The sequence below is a fragment of the Miniopterus natalensis genome, chromosome 19 (genome assembly GCF_054644295.1).
Source record: "Miniopterus natalensis isolate mMinNat1 chromosome 19, mMinNat1.hap1, whole genome shotgun sequence".
Lineage (NCBI taxonomy): Eukaryota > Metazoa > Chordata > Mammalia > Chiroptera > Miniopteridae > Miniopterus > Miniopterus natalensis.
This window is the reverse complement of record NC_142099.1, coordinates 20,081,943-20,105,760: the sequence shown is the minus strand read 5'-3', so window position 1 is coordinate 20,105,760 and position 23,818 is coordinate 20,081,943. Positions and strand designations below refer to the sequence as shown.

Below are 23,818 nucleotides of genomic sequence, written 5' to 3'. Positions count from 1 at the left end.
TGTATCTTAAAGGTATCATTCAGATTCTGGTTTTTTTTGTTATGTTACTTACCGACCATGATTTGACAGGAATACAGCTTTTGTTTATGACTTAGAAAGAGTTGAGTAATGAATTTTAATACACTTACTGTATCTGGTGTTGTCATTATTTATAAGAAATTATATCCTTCTTATGTTATTTAACATGTAAAGTTCTAATAATGTATTTTTTTTTTTTTAATATATCTTTATTGATTTCAGAGAGAGGAAGGGAGAGGGAGAGAGAGAGACAGAAACATCAATGATGAGAGAGTCATTGATCTGCTGCAGCCCACAGCCACGGCATGTGCCCTGACCGGGAATCGAACCCTGATCGCCTGGATCCTAGGCTGATGCTCAACCGCTGAGCCACGCCAGGCTGGGCTAATAATGTATTCTTTTTATGCTCATGTTACATATATATCTATAATAGTATAAAAGTAGTTTTTTTCAGTATTGAGTATATATTTTTCATTCACATGAACATCTCCTAGATTTAGTTTTGCCTCCCCTTAGGATCATGACACGTAATCATACAACATGTTAGTGAGGATTACTGGCATAGTGTATGGCCTTAAAACAGTTTCACCTGGATACATTTAATATCAGGCATATAACCTTGTCTTCATTATCACCGTGTTCTAATTATATTAACTAGCTAAGTCACAAATATCTCAAAGGGTTCTGGAAGCCTCCCAAAACAAATAATTGTACACATATGTGCAAAGAAGTTACCTTTCTCATCGGGAAGAGATGGTACACTGTCACTTCGAAGAGAATCATCTGCAGCAGTCTGAACCTGTTCATCAATAGAACTCTCCATCTTTCCACTATGAAGTTTCTTCTCATTTTCCTTAGAAGATGGAACTGAAGGACTTTCTTGACGGCTGCTACCACTGCTGCTTCTATTTATAAATATTATAGAAACAAACCAAAAAAAAAAAAAAGACGACAAAATAAGGATAACTTCAAAGTAAACTTATTTGGCTAAGGGAATAGGGCTTATGATCAAGATACAAAATGATAAAAGATGTAATATAAAACATAAAAACAAGCAGACATAAGTCTGAGAAGAAACTTTTAGAAAAGATGACTAGGCGAGAGGAAGGATTCTTTTTTTTTTTTTAATATATCTTTATTAATTTCAGAGAGAGGAAAGGAGAGGGAGAGAGAGAGATAGAAACATCAATGATGAGAGAGTCATTGACCGAGCCCACAACCCGGGCATGTACCCTGATCAGGAATCGAACCCTGATCGCCTGGATCCCAGGTCGACGCTCAACCGCTGAGCCACACCCGGCGGGGCAGGATTCTTGTTTAAATAGTCATAATGGGCAACCACTATTCTGAAGCTATCACACCCATAAGTCCTTTCATTTTAAAACAAAGCTGCTGGGAAAAGGGGCTTCTACCTGGTATTTCCACTTCCTTACTTTTCATCAACATCACGATTTACCACAGTCTGCTTCAACCCCAATTAGTCTACTGGAACTATTCTTATAAACTCCACCTAAACTCTAATGGCCAAATCCAATAAAGTATCTGCAACATTAGATGGTGTTGACACCCTATCGCCTTCTTTAAAAGTTCTACTTAGTAAAGCAAACGTAAGTAAAATGTTAACATTAAGGTAATCCGGATGAAAGATTAAGTATAAAAACCAAACTTATACAGTGCTTATATAATATAGGTTCTCAAGGAATGGCAGCTATATTGTTACATGAAACAACTGTTTTACAAATCAGCTAATTAAATGGGGAAGCCAAACTTTGAAGGGAAGACACTATTTCATTTAAAGAAATGATATTAAGGAGTCAAAAAAAGCAAAGTCTCAGCCACTTATCAGCTTAACTACAGCAAACTTTTTTCACCTTCTATCGTGATTCTTGTATCTTGAAGACTCAGAATAACTATCATATGAAGAATACTTCTGGTGCTTTAAGTCAGGAGTCCCTTCTTTATTGTGAGAGAGTGAAACAGACTGATTTCTCCTACAAAGAAAAAACTGATTCAACATTAAAAGTCTCTAATAACTGTAATATTTTAAATACTGCTCAACAGTATGAGATAAAATCTTGAATGAACAGGGATTATGAAATAACTTACACAGTATTTGAAGGCATTCATTCATAGAAAGGGTGTATAATACATTAAAGAGTGTCTTCTGCTTGCTTATGAGAAACAAGCACAAATCACCCCAAGTATCAATGAATATGAATAGACTTAAAACCTATGAATTACAGATAGTCAAAATGTGATGTAAAAGAAGACACACACAAAACATGATCACATTACCCAGCCCCACCTAAAACACTCTCTAATAACTTTTCACTAGAATAAACAATATCCTTAAGGTCTGCAAGGCCCTACCATGATCTGATCCCTGCATCATCTCCCACCATTCTCCTCTGCTCTCTGCTTCCAGTCCCATTGGTCTTCCTTCCTTTTCTCTTCCTACCTTTACATGTGTTAATCTGTCTATTCCTTACTTCCTTTACATCACCAACTCCTTTTCATCCACTGTATCTCACCATAAGCTTTACTTCCTCAGGAAAACTTTCTCTGACCTCCTAGTAACCACAGGATATTCAAATTCCTTTGTTATATATCTCAGAGACAACGCTTCTTTCTTTCGTAACACTTACCTCAGTTTACAGTGCTCATTCTCTTAAGTGGCTGTTTGATTAATGTTCAACCTTTCCCTTTAGACTGTATACCCGAAACTATATTCCCAGCACCCACAATAGTGCCTGGAAGACAGTAGATACTCATTATATATTTGCTGAATGACTGAATATTAACCTGTCTGTTTCAGCTCTGGTCCTCAGTTGTTTCACGAAGTCTGGAGCATGTTGCCGCTGGTGGTCATACAGTGTTGCTAGGGGAGCTCCTGAAGCAGTAATGGCATCTGAGATATGAGTTCGAGTCAACTCTGCCATCTAAATATGAACACACAAGGCAAAAATAGATGAAGAACTAAGAGGGAATGGAGTGTCTTGGAAACATCACTGGATTGAGAGCAAGCAAATTTTGTAGATAGGTGAATATTGTGGGCAAGTCATTTAGACTTTTTAAGTTTCAAGAGCTTCCTTATAAAAATAAAGGGATGTATACAATATGATTTCTAAGGTTTCACCCAGCTATAATAATCTACAAATTAGACAGAAAACCTTTAAGTCATATAATGAGCCATAGTAAATCAAAAATTAAATCTTCTTTCAAGAATCAATTCAATTACTATTTCCTGAGTCTTTTCTTAGCAACAACGTGAAATACATTTTCCCTACGCTTAGCCACTAGTGCCATTGCTGCGTGTGTCATTCATTTCGTATTTTTTTAATCACTGCCTTGATGACTTGAAGTGTTTTTGAAATCTTTGTTAATGTTGTCTAAAATTTCCCTGAGAAAAGAGATGCTACTTTATACTTATTTGCACAATCTCACAGTATCCAATATATAGTAGGTTCATGGCTTTTTAATAAAAATAATTTCACAAGCAATCCTAAATGGTAATTGCTAAAATAATCTGAAACTGTATCTATTGATTATGATATCCTATATAAAGACAGCAGCAAAACTATTTCTAGCTTTATCCTTGGCACAGTAAAAGACACTAGCAACATGGGTAAAAATGAAACATCTTCATATAAAGCAGATCAGTGGCTCCCTGGGACCAAGGTTGGGGACCAACTGCAAAGAAGCATGAGGGAACTTTTTAGAGTGTTGAAAATATTGATTATAGTGGTGTTGATAGGGATGGAGAGATAAGATATAGCACTATATAGACACAGGTAATCTCTAAACTTGCCAACAGTCATCAAAGTGTATACTTAAAATGGATGCATGTTATTATTTATAAATTACTCATCAATAAAATCAATATTTTTTTTAAAAGCTTACTCAAGGGCAGAAATTTAGTGCTTCATCTTTTTTTTCTGCCTTTATATATTCAAATATACAAGACACTGCAATGAAAGGCCAAAGTTACTCTGATTGACTAAAAAGAACTAAAAAGAAAAAGGTTCTCAGTGGCTCTCACCTCGCAGATTTGGCGTGCTGCATCTGTGGTGAGGCGAGCAGTCTCTGTTTGCTGAGCAGCTATTTTACAAGTTGCCTCCTGCAGGACTTCAGTTACATCCCGTTGTGATTTAACCACCTGTTGTAATGATTCTGCATGGACCTGTAAATAAAAGAGCATAAAAAGGGAACTTCTGTCATGTCACAGAATTTATAAATTTGCTTCATGGATCAAAGCCTTACCAAACAAACAAACAAACAAACAAAAACCATTTCACAAGCAATCCTAAATGGTAACTACTAAAATAATCTGAAGATTATGGGTTTAAAATCTGAAGCATTAAAATCACTTCTAGAGTTTAAGTCTTAACTCCACTGTACAGGAGTTGATGTAACTGTCGACAAGTAACTGCCGTGTACCTCAGCTTCCACTAATTAAACTGGGGTTAAATCCTGACTACTTAATTTCACAGGGTTGCTACCAGAATCAAATGACATGAAATTGACCCATAAGACATATTTTACATATTTTCTTTTTTACTCTTATATAATTAAAAAAATACTAAAATGATTTCAAAGATATAAACTTAGGTTTAATAACTAGTACTTGCTGCAACAGAAGTTACCTGAGCTGCTTTGTTTCGGGTTTCTTCTAACTGTCTCTGACACTCCAGAGCCTCTTGTTCAGCCTTCAATTTCAAAAGGGCCAAGTCTCTTTCATGGCGTTGCTGCTGTGCCTTCAAGATAAAGAAGTAATCAACTATTAATTCTAAGAGACTAAACTATTACAACAGTGACTACCTTAAACACAATGCTATTTTCTTAATACAAATGTTTTGAAGCATAAAGGGAAAAGAGCAAATAGAATAGACATCAATCATTTATCATTAATCAAAATATTTAGTGACTACCTACTATGTTTTTAAACTCACCATTAAGACTATTTTGAATAGTAAAGAAAAGAGAAAAAAACAACACAGAAAGCTAAAGAAGAAAACGCCACAAATACCTTTATGATCTGAGCCAGAGACACGCTCTCTTGCTGAGCAAGTGAAATGCCTCTAACTCTTTCTACATCCGATAGTTGGCGTACAGACTCCTCAATGGCACTCAAGTAACTCAGTTCAGCTGCCATACGATGCTGGAGGCCAGCAGGAGAAAAGCGTTTAGAACCTGGAGGGCATAACGATTGTCAAATGTGAAAGTTCACATGAAACCAAATTACATCTCAGATTTCTAAAATTCATTTCTCATTTTAAGAGCCAAAGACAAAGACAGTGACTTATGAGTACAGTGTATTTTAATAGTTATTTCTTGTGTGTGTGTGTGTGTGTGTGTGTGTGTGTGTGTGTGTGGCCGGGGGGTGGGGGTAGGGGGGTGAGGGGTGTATGCACATGCATGGGTGTGTACATACATATATACCTATAAACACTTAGGAGTACATACATGGCATACATTTTTCAATGTTTTTCCTAATGCTGGCAAGATGGAAAAAATTCATCACTATTGAATCTCTTATGCTTCTTAATATTTATTTTCCTGTAGTTTCTGTTTAAAACTTCAAAAAGTAATCACATCTATTTGAAAAAATATTTCCCTGTAATTCAACGGAAAGAAATTTTCCAAAAAAGTAACCTTATTTTTATTTTATTTATTTATTTATTTATGCGCATTTATAGCGGTCTTTCCTTATTAATTCCCTCATGACTTTGGTGGAAGTCTCCAATTATTATTTTTAAAATAATTTTTTTTCTTCTTTTTTCAAATTTTATTTTTGTTTAAAATATTACAGATGTCCCTTTTTCTCCCCAATGACCCACTCCAACCCGTCCCTTGCCCCTCCCCAGTCCCTCTCCTCACCACTGTCTGTGTCCTTGGGTTGGGCATATTTGCATATAAATTCTTTGGGGTAACCTTATTTTTAAAATTACAACTGCATGAGTCAACTTGCCTGGTGTTGAAGTCATCTCTGTAGTTGCTCTGCTGGAAGCCATGTTCATATCAGAAAAAGCTGCATTAGGCTTGAATCCTGCCATAGTTGCAGGCATTATAACTGAGGACTTAGATCTTTCTAATGAACTTCCTGGAAGGTCAAACTGCAACAGTTTATGGGAACTTGGAGATAGGGGAGAAGTTGGAGTCTTCTGAGATCTTCCCTTGTCTGATGAGACACTAGAAGATTTGTTTCAAAAAAATATTAGAGAAGGGAACCAGTTAAACAATTCATAAGAACAGCATGCATTACTTTCTTTATTAACATCAGCTTTTAAAAACTGTGATTCAGGCATTTATTGATTCAATATAGTCTGTATGCTGAATGAACTACTCTGAGCACTCCTCTTGTGACATTTATAGTGATGAACAAGCTACGGACAAACCCTGCCCAAAATAAGATGGAAAAGGAGTCTCTGGATTAAACTATCACTTAACTCTTTCCTCTACAATGTAAATACACCATGAATCATTATTGTAGTGTATGAGGCAAAAATCCTCTATTATATAGCAATAAAATTACAGCCACTTATAAAAGGTAAGATCAAGTCTTTTTTATTTTTTAAACCTTGAGGAATTTTAAATTTTATTTTTTTTAAATCCTCACTTGAGGATATTTTTTCTGTTGCTCTTTCAGAGAGAGTGGACGGAGGAGAGAGAGAGAGAAGCATCGATGTGAGAGAGACACATCTATTGGTTGCCTCCTGCACGTGCCCTGACTAGGGCCGGGGATCGAGCTTGCAACCAAGGTATGTGCCCTTGGCTGGAATCAAACCTGAGACCCACCCTTCAGTCTGCAGGCTGACGCTCTAACCACTGAGCCAAACTAGTCAGGGCAAGATCAAGTCTTATAAAAAATGTCTTAATATATGTCTCTAAAAGAGAAAAAAAATATCGTTTTGTATTAAAAATTAAGAAATGACAAAAACTACTCTTTTGTTATTCCTTTTAACCCAAAAGAAAAACACACACACATACACCAAAGTATGCAACTCCATAATCAATATAAAAATGAGATTTCAAAATCTGCATGAGCCATCTAATAAGTTGGGCAGGAGAGAAAAGTTCAGAGGGAGAAATAATGAGACCAAAAGAATGCTAACTAGTTGTGTTGAAAGAGTAAAAGAATACAGTTGAAAAGCCAAAGGTACAGGGCAAAGAAAATGAGATAGTTTGTGGCAGCTTAGTGAAAACACTTCAGATAAAGCTAAGTTCATAGAGATGATCTGTGAGCCACCCAAGTACCCCAAGGAAAGTAGATGCTTGGCCAAAGGGTTGAGCCAAGAAAACAACTGTGGCAATAACATTTAGAATAGAAGGTGGGTTTGTGCTAGAGGCAGAGAATTCCTGAGAGAAAGGTTGTTAATAGTTTAGATGAGAGATGGCCATACTCTAAAGTATATATAAAGACTAGAGCTATGAACAAAACTACAGTATCTATTCATAAAATACAGAAATTCACTAAATGGATTCACTGAACACCAATAATATTATAACTTCAATTAAAATGAGTTACAGTATAAAAATACACATTACTTTACCTCACAGAATGCCCAGAAAGATCCTCCAAAGTGCTATCTGTGTCAAGACTCTGCTCATAACCTTTGACAGGAAGTTTGCTACTGGTCTCAGACTTCTTCCCTTGATGAGAGCCACGTTCTGAACCAGAGTGTACTTTTTCCTCATCAGGAAGTGAGCTCTGCACATTCCCAGTGAGTGAATCCAGCCCTGTAAAGTAAATTTCTTATAAAGCTGATTCCCAATAGAAGCAACTGAAAGGTAATTGATAGATACCTAGTTTCAGTAAAACAGTAAGTACAGAACAGAATATTTAAAAATTGACGTATTTTTAAAATTTGTTTTTCATATCTTATAAAGTTCACCCTTCTGCTTCCATTTAAGGAAACTGAAGTTTCTTCCATTAACATCCCCTATTTACTATTAAAAAATAGGCCTGGCTGGGCGTGGCTCAGCGGTTGAGCGTTAACCTGGGATCCAGGCGATCAGGGTTCGATTCCCGGTCAGGGCACATGCCCGGTTGTGGGCTTGATCAATGACTCTCTCATCATTGATGTTTCTGTCTCTCTCCCTCTCCTTTCCTCTCTCTGAAATCAATAAAGATATATTTTTAAAAAAATAAAAAATAAATAAATAAATGGTTCTTGCCCAGCCGGGATGGCTCAGTGGTTGAGCATCAACCTAGGATCCAGGAGATCACAGTTCGATTCCCGGTCAGGGCACATGCCCAGGTTGCCAGCTCCATCCCCAGTAAGGGGTGTGCAGGAGGCAGCCGATCAATGACTCTCTCTCATCACTGATGTTTCTCTCTCTCTTTCCCTCTCCTTCCTCTCTCTGAAATCAATAAAGATATATTTAAATAAATAAATACATAAAATCACCAAAGGAGTTTTTAAAATAAATAAAATAAATGGTTCTTAAATAAAATTATTAAAAAAGACAAGTATATAGAGTACTATTCTATACCTATGAAAAAGTAAATAAAAAGTCTTTCAAGGTTAAAACCCAAAACTGGAGAAAAATCTTATCAACTGCCAACTGAACTACCCAATCCTTTTGAAAAACTCTATGGTAAGAACTATGTAGCCAGATTTATACAACTGTTGATGTTCACCCGGCCTGGCGTGGCTCAGTGGTTGAGCATCGACCTAGGATCCAGGAGATCACGGTTCAATTTCCGGTCAGGGAACATGCAGGGGTTGTGGGCTTGGTCCCCAGTGGGGAGCATGCAGGAGGCAGCCGATCAATGACGACTCTCTCATTGTTGTTTCTATCTCTCTCTCTCCTTTTCCCTTCCTCTCTCTGAAATCAATAAAGATATATTAAAAAACACACAACTGTGGACGTTCTCTGACTCAGAATGATCTCACCTATAGGAGTACCTTAAAGAGATTATCAACACCAACAAAAAATAAGTGGTATATACATACAATGAAATATTTGGCCTTAAAAACGAAGGACATTCTAACATGCTATAACCTGGATGAACCTTGAAGACATTATGCTAAGTAAAATAAGCTAGTCACAGAAAGACAAATACCCTATGATTATACACTTATATAAGGTACCTAGAGTAGGCAAATTCATTGAGACACAAAGAACAACTGTTATGGGGGGGGGGGGATAGAAGAGTATGAGTTATTATTTAATGGGTGTAGAGCTTCAGTTTGGGATGATGAAACAGTTGTGGAGATGGATAATGGTGATAGCTGGACAATAAATAAACTTACTTATTTCTACTGAACTGCGTGTGCACTCAATAATGGTTCAATTTCCTAGTCAAATCCAGTCACTTTAATCTACTACTTTCAACTTCACTGGGAAGGAGCTTTTTGCACAGAGCATGCAGACACTCTTTTTCACCACCAGATGGAGTATACACAACAAAACTTACACTGGTTTTAGAATGTGGGGATAAGGAAGAAACTAAGTTTAAGATGATGCTGTGCAAAGTAAAACATACAGAGGTTTTTTAAGCCATTGTTAGAGGGGATTGGGAATCTGAAAGCCACAAAATACTAACTATACTACATATCATGTTTTATATTATAAATTTTAAAAACCTACAATGAATCATATTGCTTACGCTCCTATTCAATATATCATGATATTTTAAGTTGTACAGTATATTATAGTAAAAGATTTGGGAGTCAGAAGTCAGAATTCAGGCTTTTCCAATAACTAAACTTAAGTGATACACTAACATAAACAAAGCATATTTTTGCAAAATAAAAGAATTGAGCAAGATCGGCATTTCACAAAATGTGTTTAGCTGACTTCTAATGTCATAACATGCTGGTTGAAGAATTGATTCTGTGGTCAAATAAATTTGGATAATACTTCATACTACATAGCCTCACTCTCTTCCTAAAATAAATAATGCATATTAGCATATTAAAAGTGTTGAAGAATTGGTAGGTGAGGGGCCTGTTTCACGCTTAAAAGCATTTCCCCAAATTTACGGAACGATGTAGTTCTTTCATAAGCTTTAGAATAGCTATGAAACAGCCTCTCCCACTGAATTAGTTTTTCACAAGAAAGGATAGACTTTGGGAAATGCTGATAAAATGATGTCTAATGTTCCTATGAATGACTTTTGGGATGCTTCCAATCTGCAAAAGTTATTACTAGGTTAATGATTAAGAAATAATTTTTGCTAGCACTCTCATATTGTAAGTTAAAAGTGACACTAGCTTTCCGAAGGGCTATTTGGCAAAATGTATCCAAATTTTAAACATGGCTTGCTCTCTGTCCCATTATTTAACTTCTAGGATATTCCCTTAAAGGAAAGAACCAGCAGTGTTTCAGGGGGGGAAGCGGGGGCAGAAAAGAACCTAAATGCCCAGCAACAGGGAACTGGCTAAATTACAATATATTCAAATAATAGAACACTAGGTAGTCACTACAGAGAAATCCATATGAACTGACAGAAAGACCTCTGTAACCCACTGAAAGGACAAAATAGCATGTAAAATGTGATCCCATATATTTAACACTTCCTATTTATATAGGCCTACAAATTATCTCAAAGGATTCTTACTAAAAATATCAACATTTTACACTCATTAGGATGTCTATTATTAAAACAAAACAAACAAACAGAAAACAAGTGTTGGCAAAGATGTGGAGAAACTGAAATCCCTGTGCATTACTGGTGAGAATGTAAAATACTACAAGCTGCTATGGAAAACAGTATGGCAGTTCCTCAAAAAATTAAGCATAGAAATACTGATCCAAGAAGTCCACATCTGGGTACATACACAAAAGAATTGAAAGCAGCGACTCAAACAGGTATTTGTACACCAATGTTCATGACAACATTATTCACAATAGCCAAAAGGTGAAAACCACCAAAATGTCCATCAACTAATGAATGGAAAAACAAAATGTGGTATATACATACAACAGAATATTATTCAACCTTAAAAAAAAAAGGACATTCTGGTACATGCTACAACATGGACAAAAATTGAGGGCAATATGCTAAATGAAATAAACCAGACACAAAAGGATAAATATTATACAATGCCACTTACACGAGTAATTTATCTAGAGTAGCCAAGTTCATGAAGACAGAAAGGAGAACAGTGGTTATTGTTTAATGGGTATAGATTTAGCTGGGAAGATGAAAAAGGTTTAGAAATGGATAGTGGTGATGGCTGCACAACAATATGAATGTGTTTAACGGCACTGAGCTGTTCACTTGAAACAGTTAAAATGATAAAGTTTATATTACATATATTTTAACACAATAAAATAAATTTTAAAAAAGTTAACATTGGTTATCTGTAAGCAGAAGGACTACAGGTGATTTTTAATCTTTTAGTATATTTACTGATTTTCTATATTTACTGATTTCTCCTCCCCCTCTTTTATTTTTTTTAACTTAATGAACAATTTTTTACATTTAGAAAAAACAATTTTGGAAGAAAATCATTCCCTAAGGACCATCCTGTGAGTTTACAAGCCCTCTGCCTAATTACTGTATCTTCTCACCTCTACAGCAACATAGCTAAGAGCAGAATAGAGGGAACTGAAGGGTATTCTCCTCAATCACTCAAAAATACTTAGTGTGCCCAAAGGGCCAGCTACTGTACTAAGTACACATGCTATCTGTTAATTTCATGGAAGCTTCAAAATTACCATATGAAACATCTATTGCTACCACCTTTATTTTACAGTTAAGAAAATTTGAGTGTTATATATAATACTGCTCAGAGATGTACATGCCATAACGTTTTTTTAAAAAGCAACTGCAAAACAACATGATTTTCTTTCTTTTTAAAATAAAAATGTGTATGTGAGTTTTTTGTTTTGTTTTCACCCTCACCTGAGGATATGCTCCTCATTGACTTTTTTAGAGAGAGAGGAAGGGGGGAGAAAGAGAAACATCAATGTGAGAGAGAAATATCGATCAGTTGCCTCCCGTACACATCCAGACCAGGGATCAAACCTGCAACATAGGTATGTGACCGAACAGGGAATCAAACTTGCAACCTTTTGGTGTATGGGACGATGCTCCAACCAACTGTGCCACTCTGCTGGGGCAGTATGTGTCTTTATGTGTATATTGAAAAAATAGGCACCAAGTGTAAATAATAGTTATCTCCAAATAGAGGGCTCAATGGGGATTTTTATTTCTTATATGATTGTTTATCTACAATCCTTAATTAAATTTTTTATCACTGCAAATGTATTCCTTTTGTATTAAGCAAAAGATTTATACTGTTATATATCAAAAAGTATTGCTATAATAAAATGAAACTAATTACATTATCATAAAGAAATTCACCTGCTTATGAAAAAAAATAACTTTAGATCACTACCACAGTATCATTGGTAAGAGAAAAAGTCACCATGTAGAATTCCACTTACATTCTATCTTTTCCTTTTTTCCTTTCCTTCCTTTAGAAGTAGATGAACGAGACGATGAAGCAGACTGGGCTCCTGATGAATGCTGGGAGGTAACATCCACAGAGGAAAGATCATAGGCTGACTTCCTGCTAGAATAGTCGTCCTTAATGCCCAAATTGCTACCAACAATACTGTCAAACAATAATAGTGGTTAAAGAAAGAAATAACAAGTATTAAAATGCAGCTAAAGTATAGATTTTTAAAATCTATTTGATCACAAGGAGAATATAACTATACTCAAAGATGCCTTCCATTTTTCTTTTTCGTTTTCTTATTACCGTAAGCCTGGATTCTTTCCTATGGCTCAATTTATTACTAAGAAAAATATCAGGGAGTTGTTTACCGAAGTGAAGCCAACAAAGATGGACAATTTAGACACAAGAGAAAAAATATTTTTGATACCAGAAACTATGGCTTCAATTTCTATTCAGATTTATAATTTAATATATGATCATTATTTTCCTTCCAATACTCTTATAGGGGACAATAATGTAATATGTTCTACTTCAACCTAGAAATAAAATGCAATAGTATTGATTGGTGATATTAAATGTCACAATTAAATCCTTACAAGTTTTGATTTTAAAATTTAATCTTTTCTTTAGAGCTCAAAATTTAAAACTACTAGACCTTTCATGCTACAATTTTAATAATGTTTCTTTTCATTAGTCCAACTAGATATAACTATTTTTAAAAGATGATCCAAAAATTTCATGTGGATTACAATTTGTAATTTTGGAAGAAAATTATACTGAATGTAAGTAATTACAGATTACTTTATAAAGTAACAGAATTAGGAAGGAAATTCTCTCTGGCAAAGTCTGATTTACTTGCTATATGCCCTTGTATAAGTAACTTAATCTCAGTGCCTCAGTTCCTGAAGTAGGAATGGTAATACTATTACTAATCATATCAGGCTATAATAAGAATGAGTTAGTACAGGTAAGGGTCCCTCAATCCTCTCAGTGCCTTGCACATTAAGTGCTCAATAAATATTAATATTATAACAGTTTTTCTTCAATGCTTTGCAAAATTTTAGATGTTATCCCAATTATAAAAAAAATTTACCGAGTACTTGGGATCATGAAGTCAAGGATCTCTCTGGTCGTCCTCAATTCTATCATAGAAAACCATTTCTTAATCTTCTTACATTAATATACAGTGGGCTAGTTCTCCAATATGATCCTCCAGTGGGAACTCACAGATTGATTTAACAACCTATATTCTGCTTACTAAGTGCCAGGCTCTGTTCTAAGTACTTTGTATTTTACTGTATATTCAAACCACTCTATGAGACTGGTACTGTTATTTCCTCCCATTTCACAGACAGGAAACTGAGGCATAGGGAGGTTAAGTAATACACCCAAAGACAAATGACTAATAATCAGGAGAGTCAGGACTTAATCCCAGGTACTCTAAATTCAGAGCCTGTGCTCTTAAAAGCCACTGTGCTACGCAACCTCAAAAAGTATCTTTAAGCAAGCAAAATTTGACTAATACTCAGACTGTTGTTCTCATTTGCACATTTTTCTCACTCTTCAGATTTTATTCTACATTGTCAACATATTCTTACCTAGGTTCAAGAGCTGATTTTTTTTCTGTCAAAGTCCCACTCCCTGGAGAGGAGACAAAATCATCTTCATATGAAACACTGCTTAGGGGAGTTGTGCTGGCATTCAAAGGCTGTGATGCTAATGTTCCTCTTTCCAACCTGTCTTCAAACCCTGTCAAAAGTAATCATTGAAAAGAGTTTTAAAACAAAAATAAAAATACCACAAGCAAAGCATTCCACAACATGGGGATTAGCAACATCGATTTAGGAATGTTTTAGTTTGTTTTTATCTTTGTATCTAACAATACATTTTCAACTTATTATTAATTTTCAAGCATACATGAAAGTAGAGACTAGCATAATGAAACCAATGTATCCATCACCCAACTTCAACAATTATCAATACATGATCAACCTAGTTTCAGTTAAACTTCCTATTCTCCTCATCTTTCCATTCCCCTTACAGATCATTTTGAACCAAATCCCAGATAACATATCATTTCAACTGTAAATATTTCAGTATAACTATAAAATCTTAATGAAAAATCTAATGGAAGGACTTAAGAACAAACCCAAATTTCTTATAAAAAATAAATAAATAGCCCGGCCGGGTGTGGCTCAGCGGTTGAGCGTCGACTTAGGATCCAGGTGATCGGGGTTCGATTCCCGGTCAGGGCACATACCCAGGTTGCGGGCTCGATCCCTAGTCGGGGGCTCAAAGGCAGCCAATCAATGACTCTCTCATCATTGATGTTTCTATCTCTCTCTCCCTCTCCTTTCCTCTCTCTGAAATCAATAAAGATATATTTAAAAAAAGAAAAAAAGGTATATAAGTGGCTAAATATAAATTCAGGGAAATGCAATGTGATACCCGATTAAGCATAAGATGAACAGATGAAAGCATTTGTCAAATAAGTTGCTCACCATGTAGAATGGAAATTTAAAAACTACAGTATCAATAGCTGACTTAAGGCTCAGCCTTACTCTCTAACCTGAAATTCTATGGTTATGTTAGCATAAAACAGGGAGAATCCACCTATGGCAAGAAGAACAGAGAAAGAGACTTGAAGGAATTGAGTCCATCATAGAAAAGAAAAGTTGTGTTGCAGAATTTCAGGGACAAAAAATGGACCTTTAGAAGTTATTGTTTCAGGAAGCATATATGGAGCTACATTACTACTCAAAGTCTGTTTTTAAAATTAGTTTTGACAAACACTAATAGATTTGTTTTCATATTAGAAATGTTACTATAGTTGCCCCTCTTAATTCCTGACCACTATATTACCAATAATTCACAAGTCACTGTATTAAGAAATATACTATTTAAATACATATCTATGGTTACAGAAAACCTAGTACTGCATACATTTGATACATACCAATCTTGAACATCAGATATGAATTTTTCTAAAGTAGACCAAAATTTCTATAAATCCCAATTAATGATTGTTTTGATACTAAAAACTAAAAAATTAAAAAATTAAAGATTAAATTACAATACTCTAATTGAAGCTTGCAGATAATTTCGATTTAGACAATGTTTCCATTATCCTCATAATAATGAACATCTGTACTATCTTTACAGATTTATGAGACAATTCTTAAGATAATATACAAATATTACAAGGCTTACTTATTTTTCTCACCTTTTCCATATGACTGATATGATTTTGTAAAAATATTAATGACACTACGTGGACTTCCCTTTGCCAATTCTTCCCATGGCCCTTTGCTTTGTGTACCACCTATATGCCCCAAAAGTGGCAAGAATTTTTCAGCTTCCCTCTGAAACTCTTTGATGGGTTCATAAGCATTTCTTTCTCCAGCACAAAATTCCTTCTCTTTTAGGATTTCTGCTATCTTCAAAGGGGGTCGTCCATCTCGGCCTCCCTCTTCTTCAGAGAGACTCCCCTCACTAAGAAGAGGCCCTTCACTGACTGAGTCTGTGCTGGAACCAAGAGATATTTTGGCTTTGTCTTGAGAACAAGCCTGCAGATCAGAGTCAGAAGAGTCAGTCTGCTTCTTACACAACTGTGCCAGCAGCCCTTCTGGTTTGGGACCAGGGGATCTCATTCTGAAGCTTGATATGGCACTATGAGGTCTTATCATCTCAGGAAGCTTTTTAAATTCACTAAGGTTGCCTACACCAGGAAGCTCATCATCAAAAGTTGCATGAGATACACAGGTTCCCAGCATCTTTTGAATTCGGGCAGAGAAAACATCTTCGGTATCCTCTTTCACAGGTGGACTTATAGCCTTGGTCCAAGGTCCATCTTCTTGGGGTGTTTGCTGCACATCATACTCACTGTTCCACACTGACCCATAGTTAATGTTAGCCCCAGCTAATTTCTTGGCTTCACTTTCAATCCTGCTGGACAAAGAAGCAGCTGTTGCTTTCAAGGCTTCAATACGATCCAGTTTACTCTTATATTGGCTGGCACTAGGTTTTAACAAGGCATCTGAATGAGCAGCTGGTGAGGTCAGATATGGTTGAGGTGTAAAAGTTAATGGCCCTGAAGCAATATTATGGTTCTTCCTGGTTGGTAAAATAGATTCAAAATCCTTATGCAAAAATCCTGCATGCTCTAGACTCAAGAGATGGGAGAGTAAATTCCCAGCTGTTCCAACAAGAGGCTGTGGTTGAGCATGGTGGACTCGTGGGCTCAATCTGTCAGGTTGCATCCATGTAGGTTCTGTCAAGTCCCTTCTGCAAATGAAAGTCACAATATGCTAGTTAACACAGCAACTCATAACTAAGCTACCATTTTTTAAAAATTTTTGGTTTTCTCTGATTATAAGAGTAATGTACACTCACTGCAAAAAGGACAAAAGAGATAAAGATCACTCATCGCTAAACAATGACAAAGAGGCACTTACTAACATTTCATTTAGAATTGTATCTTTCCAAATGTTTTTCTACGTGTAAGTTGTCTTTTGGTGTTATTTTCACAAAATGAAATCTTACATACTGTTTTGCAAACTGCTTTCTTCAACTACGGTACTTTAAACTATTAATTAAAGAGATGACATTACTACTTTTAAGACTGTGGACAAAATTCTTTATAACACTGGCTCTACTTTTCCATTTAAAAATAATGCTACATAAAAGAGAATGCTTAATACTGCTAAATATTAACCTAGGCATGATATATATTATTCTAATCAACAAATAGTTAATAAATGTCTAACATTTATGTTTAACATCATACATACTAAAGAAATAAGGAGATTACTATAATCTACTCTTTTAAAAAATTAATGGGCATCAAAGAGTACCAATGTAGAACTATGAGTACTAGTCATAACTACACAATACAGTGTAGGGTGTCCATAAAGTCTAATAACAGAATAAAGATGTCCTAGACAATATTATTTAATTCACTTATGTTTCCAGACTATGAACACTCTGTATATTAAGGGATACCACAGATATATTAAAGGCTAATGTTAACTATTAAGAAGATCCTTAGACAAACTAAGATGAGGTTTTTTCCCTTGGTCTTGTCCATTATTTTGGGATGATGACATGAAGATATGTTTATCAAATCTGAAGATGACAGAAAGCTGGGGGGCATGGCTAACTCTACGTTATCAAATTATGACTCAAAGTTATTTGGACAGGCTGCAACCTTAGACCAAACTAGTATGGATAAATGTGAAGTCCTACCAATTAAGTAAAAAAAAAAAAATCATCTGCAGGAGGGTAACCAGGGTGATGAAGAAATTGAAAAGCATGTCATGCAAGGTTTGGTTTGGAGGTTATGTTGTAGCTGTCTTGTATACTAAAGAGCTACTCTGAAAATGGAATGAAAAAAGGAAGACTGTGCATAGATTCTATGCCCCTGAATATAGAAATTTTTTTTTTAGATTCTTACAAATGCAAGGTGTGAGGTTATTAGGACCTAAACTAAGGTGGTAGTAATGGGAATGCAAAGGAAGTTATAAATATAAAAGTACTGCTGAGTAAAAACAAAAGATCTTTAAATTCAATTGTTTAGAATGCCAATTTTTTTGGCAGGGTACTGTGCTGACGATAAAGGAATAGAAGGAAACTAAAATGAAAAGACTTAAATCCAGTTAAGATTTAATCCTTACTCTTTAGTTTCTCAAGATCTAGCAGGGATGAGAGACTAATAAACAGCTAAAATACAGTGTTAAGTACTAATTCAAAGATATATAAAGTTCAATAGGGTGTAGACAGGGAACAATGAATTCTGCTAGCCAAGGAAAGTGCCTTTTGAACCACATTTTCAAGGTCTTCAAGGTCAGATAAGTAATTTGGAGTTTTCCAGTAGCTAATGAAGAATCATGAGACATGAAAAGCAAAGAAAAAAGCAAAGCCATTCTTTTAAGCATAAATAATAACTGAAATGTGATAAAACTATAAACAGGAATGGGGAAGCTAAAGAACAGGTAGAGAGAAGGTCAAGGCAATAGGTTAGTTTTCACAAGTCAAAGAATTTGACATTAAAAGAAAGGAAAGAAACATATGCAAGGTAATAAGGTTTAGTAATAGATTTGTTTATATTTGGTTTGTTTTTAATATTGGCTGACTTTTGGAGAGCTAAGAGGAAACTCAGGAAAAGGTAAAAACTAAAGATATGAAGCTAGCAGGATATGTCTGACAACAATAATGGGGCTGATATGAACTGCAAAGTACTTATAAATATTCAAATCCAAAAAAATATTTAAGTTTATTTATGCTTAAAATCTGAAATGTATTGGCAACCTTAAACAAATCATATGAAACATTTCACTTACTGGGAGGCAGTGGTTATAGAGTGTAAAAGCACACAGGCTTCTGGGATCAGACTGCTTAAGCTCAAATCCATCTCTACCACTAACATTTTGATATCTGAGAAAGTTAATTAAATTCTAGATCTCAATTACCCCTTTTGTAAAACCGGAATAACAGTGCCTAACTCAAAAAAATTTTACAAGGATTAAATCAGATAATGCATGCAAAGTATTCAGTTCAGTGGCTGGAACCTAGCAAGTACTCAATAAATTTTAGCTATTTTTATCAGTATTACTAGAGAGGGAGAACCATGTGTATTAACCCCAAACTGGAACGCAATTTGATTTTTATTTGTGCAGTATCAAAGAAGAGTGCAAAATCTTTCTCTTCCCAAAACAGTTAAAGTATAATTTATAACCATGTAATCTCAAAGTCACCTTAACTTACTTCCAAAACAGTTTTTTTAATTAATTGCAATCAATATATTACAGAGGAAGAAAAAAGTTTTTACAAAAATTTAAGGTAAAATATCCCTCAATCGCCAATCTGATATTAAATCAAATCCCTTCCTAGGGATTCATGTGTTCACGTGCATCTCCAAATATAGCTTTTGAGAGGTAAGATGAATAAACTGGTATGAGTCATATGAAGAAATTTTGATTAGTAATGGATACAGAAGTGTCTTTTGAAAATTATTCACCACAAATACTTTAAAATATTAATTTCACTGGATTCATTCATCCAACAAACTTTTATTGTGTTTAGTTCAGAAAAGGAGTGCTTCCAACTGCAGGTGATTCCCAAGAGAAACTGACATTTACTTTGGATAGTAAAAGACAGGTAAAAGTTGAACAACAGAACAGGAGATGCAGGTAAGTATAGGTATAACCATGCTTAAGTATCTATCAGAAGATATAAACCAATTTCAAAATAAACCTCTTGTTCACACAGGTCAGTCAACAAAGTTAACTGAGCATAGACCACTATACTAAATTTCATGGAAAGAAATCATCTTTCGTTCTCCCCTTTTTACCTTGCAAGAGGCTGTGGAGGTTCTGACAGAGACATGTCACTGCTGGAAGATGCACTTGGGGGACGTTCCTGCTTGTTTTCTTTGTCAGATTCTCCAGATGGCTGATACCCTGGTCTGGTCTAGGAAAAAAGGACATCAAATTTATCTGACTCCCATCACAAAGATATATTCAGGGAGTACCTGGGACAAACATTAAATCACTTCACCTTTACGAAAATCATGAAATGTAGGGGCTTTTTCTTTCTGTCAAATAAAATCAATTCGACTTAGTTTGTCTTAAAACCAGCCACTACAATTTACAGCAAAATTACACCTGAAATCCAAAAAGGGCACCTAATACTAACTGCATAATTTAGAGGATGTAATATTTTTTCTAAACCTCAGTATTTTACTGGACAGGTAGAAATACTGGTAGTACCTACATCTTCTTAGGGCTGTAAAAATTTACCAAAGCTTACATCTGTAAAACCTTTAAAATGGTAAGCATTTGCCAGGCCAAGTGTGGCTCAACGATTAAGCATCGACCTAGGATCAAGGAGATCACGGTTCAATTCCTGGTCAGGGTACGTGCCGGGGTTACAGGCTCGATCCCCGGTTGGGGGCGGGCAGGAGGCAGCCAATCAATGATGACTCTCTTATCACTGATGTTTCTATCTCTCTCCCTCCCTTCCTCTCTCTGAAATCAATAAAAAGCATATCAAAAAAACAACAACAGGCTTTTCATTATCATAATCTAACTTCATTTGCTCAGTCATGAAATACAATGAAAACTAGGCAGGAATATAACTAGTAGCAACGATGATATGAACAGAGATTAGTAACAGAGAAATAGTAAAACTCTGAGTACTTATGATCAATCATATTTATCAAATAACTCTTCATATATAATAAATTTCTTTTTTTTCTTTTTTTAAATATATCTTCATTGATTTCAGAGAGAGGAAAGGAGAGGGAGAGAGAGAGCTAGAAACATCAATGATGAGAGAGTCATTGATCGGCAGCCTGCAACCCGGGCATGTGCCCTGACCAGGAATCGAACCCTGATCGCCTGGATCCTAGGTCAACGCTTAACCGCTGAGCCACGCCCGGCCGGGCCATATATAATAAATTTCATGAAAGGCCATCATTACAAATATTGTCTCAGCATATGTCTGAATCTTAGGAATGGTTGGTAATTTTTAAATAGTATAGCAAATAAACTTCTCCTAACCATAAATTACTTCCTTCTGTATTTCTTTCAGTACTATTACCTGTGTTTCCTGCATAACATGTTGATGAGTCGGCTCTTCAAGCAATGTCTTTTCTAGTAGCAATTTGGAGTAAGTTTCCTGCAGTCGTCTAGGTGCTGATGGCTCAGGGGGAGGCACATTTTTTACTTTAGTAAAAGCTTCTTTCTGCTTCCGGTAGAGCTCCTGCAACCGTTTGTTCTTCTGCTCAGTGGCCTCCTTTTGAGCCTTCTTCTCTTCATTCTGCTTCCTCTTCCTTTCCTCCTGCTGTCTAACAATGTACTGTCGTACCTCATCTGTGTCATAGTGGCGTTTTTTAGAAATAACAGGGGGGTCTTCATTAGCTGTTATTTTGTCAGGTTTTCTTTTTATTGGGCTATGACTCCTCCAAGCTTGTATTGGTGCTGATGACTTCTGATTCTGTAACTCTCCTGTCTCTTGCCTTGTCCCCTGAGCTGCAGAATCCAGCTGCAGGTCATCAAGAATGCCACGAATTTCGACAGGTAAAAAGTCCTTATTTAAGGCAGTATTTTCCTCCTGTTTATTATCTGGAAGAGATGGAGCTATTTTCTTTATATTATTTTCAGACCGAGCTCTACTTCTTGAACGTTCTGAGTTTCGAGGAAGATGTCTATGTGAAATATCCAACCTGGGATCAGATTCTGCTCTTCCAATATGACTCCCTGTAAAGGATGAACTGTTAGTGATGTATTAAAATTCTGTGTTCTTTCCTAAAATGTATTGCATTCAAGAGAAAATTAGGGAATTTTGCTTTATTTTAAACTCTAATTCAAATATTGTATAAAGTCTTCTAAAGGATATTATAGAAGAAAAAAACCTTGTTTTAGAAGTAGAAGAATTCCTATATTCTGAAACACTATGCTTCCTTGGCATTTGGAAAAAATGCGTCTTTTAATATTTCTGAAATAAGGACAGATATTGTTGATGTGACTATTTAATTATTAACAGAAAATTACTATTTCTCATGTGCTTATTTAATGTTACTCTCCCTCCCAAGCCCTCAAAATTTTGACTAAAAAAACCAACGATGTTAAGCTGTCATAACTCTCCAATGAATGAGAGAAAAAATATATAGAAAAACAATCATTTTATCATCTAGACATTTGCTGATGTGACTGAGAGTGCACATGAGTTTATTTACAAGCTAAATGAAAGTAAAGAGGAGCAAATACAAAGTATACATTGACTTCTATATACCAAATTGCAGTTGCAACTGCATTTCTTACTGAATCCATTCTAGAAGCTCAAATTAAGGCAAATTTTGCTGCTGAAAAGAAAAGCTGGCCTGTAGCTATATATATTTTTTATTTCCCAAAATTAGTGTTCATGAGAAAGTAACTAGTTATTGCAAACAGCATTCAAGATATTTCAAAAAAAGAAAAATAATGGACTCGAGGGACAAACTAAGGAGTTGTAGATCCTAGATAAAATTTTGCCACCCACTGCCGGTATACTCAATTCTCTCTCAGGGCTTATTTCCTAATTTGCCAAATAAAAAAATTCAACCTTGTTAATGTGTGCCTGTGTTTGTGTACATGGGAATGAGAGAGACTGGATTTGATTCTCTTAAGGTTCCTAAAAATCTAATAATATTTGATTAAATGATGCTTTGCTACTCACAGTGTCAGCTAAATGTAATTAACGTAACATAAACAGAATTCTTAATAAAGATCACCATAACACCTCTGTGCAGAAATTATCCACAGACAAGCCCAATAAAACATGTCTTCTTTTTTGAGCTACATCCACAATTATACATACAAAGCAAAGTCATAAAACATTACCAAAAGATTACTTGCATCCTCTTTAAGTACTTACACAAGCACTTTTAATTGTTTTTCTCAATTTTAGTTACTGAGGTAATTTAATAATGTGATTATTCACCAGATTTAGTAGTTCTTTCTCTTCCACTTCTGTCACTTGATACTGTTCTTCGCTCTTTTTGCTCCATTTTAGGTGGAGGTCCCAGAATCTTCTTTACTAATTTTTGTCCATCGCGCCAAGAAGATGTACTTATCAGATGACTACCTAAAAAATATATATATATATATATGTATTATATATACTGCACTGAATTTAAAACTTAAATTTTAACTCTAAGAAGTATATCTATTCAATCATACAGGTTTTCTAAGAATCTTATGCTTATCTTATGCCAAAGTCAAAAGATTTACAATCACTTTTATTTTTAACCCTAAGTCTCCAAAATCAATGAACAGTTTGTTTATATCTTGATTTACCCACACATTTCAAATAAGTGTAAAATGCTTTGAAAGTAGCAAATACTAATGATAACTGAAACCTTGAAAACTAAGTCACTGAATCTAACAATTTTGGCACAGAACAAAAATGTGCCTTAACTATAAAGTGTTTGATTTATCAACACTAGCACAGTATCTGGCACATAGTAAGACATATTTTTGCTGTACAAACAAATGACTTAATCTAAGCACAGATAAAAATTTGAGGAAATATATAACAAACAGCTAACTGTGACTACCTTTGGAGGGGATGATATTACAGCAAATTTAACATTAAATTTTATAGATATATACCAAAACTACACACTACATTTTATGCATAAAATGATGACATTAAAAAAACAAATACCATCAACATTTTCAATTGCCCTAATTATGAAAGTTCATAAAAATAAAAGAATGTTACAGTAAATACAGCTGTTTACCAGAAAAAAATCTTTTCATTTACTATTTTCAGATTGTAAAAAAATTAAAATTAGACCATCATCTCAAAATAGGCAGTAACTTAAAAAACAACAAGTGACATAA

General features: G+C 35.1%; 1 protein-coding gene across 3 annotated transcripts in view; it reads right to left on the bottom strand.

Moving 5' to 3' along the window:
* CEP350 (centrosomal protein 350) overlaps positions 1-23,818 on the bottom strand; it is a 99,346-nt gene that overhangs the window by 47,532 nt on the left and 27,996 nt on the right. For all 3 annotated transcript variants that reach the window (XM_087827642.1, XM_016205022.2, XM_016205023.2), the window contains exons 9-22: positions 22,914-23,057; positions 21,033-21,691; positions 19,783-19,901; positions 15,658-16,718; positions 14,033-14,183; positions 12,421-12,590; positions 7,569-7,755; positions 5,987-6,207; positions 5,045-5,208; positions 4,662-4,772; positions 4,058-4,198; positions 2,821-2,957; positions 1,890-2,009; positions 754-923 (exon numbers count right to left, since the gene is read on the bottom strand). In XM_087827642.1, coding sequence (XP_087683768.1) covers positions 754-923; positions 1,890-2,009; positions 2,821-2,957; positions 4,058-4,198; positions 4,662-4,772; positions 5,045-5,208; positions 5,987-6,207; positions 7,569-7,755; positions 12,421-12,590; positions 14,033-14,183; positions 15,658-16,718; positions 19,783-19,901; positions 21,033-21,691; positions 22,914-23,057 — 3,555 coding nt within the window. The remainder of the gene's footprint in view (positions 1-753; positions 924-1,889; positions 2,010-2,820; positions 2,958-4,057; positions 4,199-4,661; positions 4,773-5,044; positions 5,209-5,986; positions 6,208-7,568; positions 7,756-12,420; positions 12,591-14,032; positions 14,184-15,657; positions 16,719-19,782; positions 19,902-21,032; positions 21,692-22,913; positions 23,058-23,818) is intronic.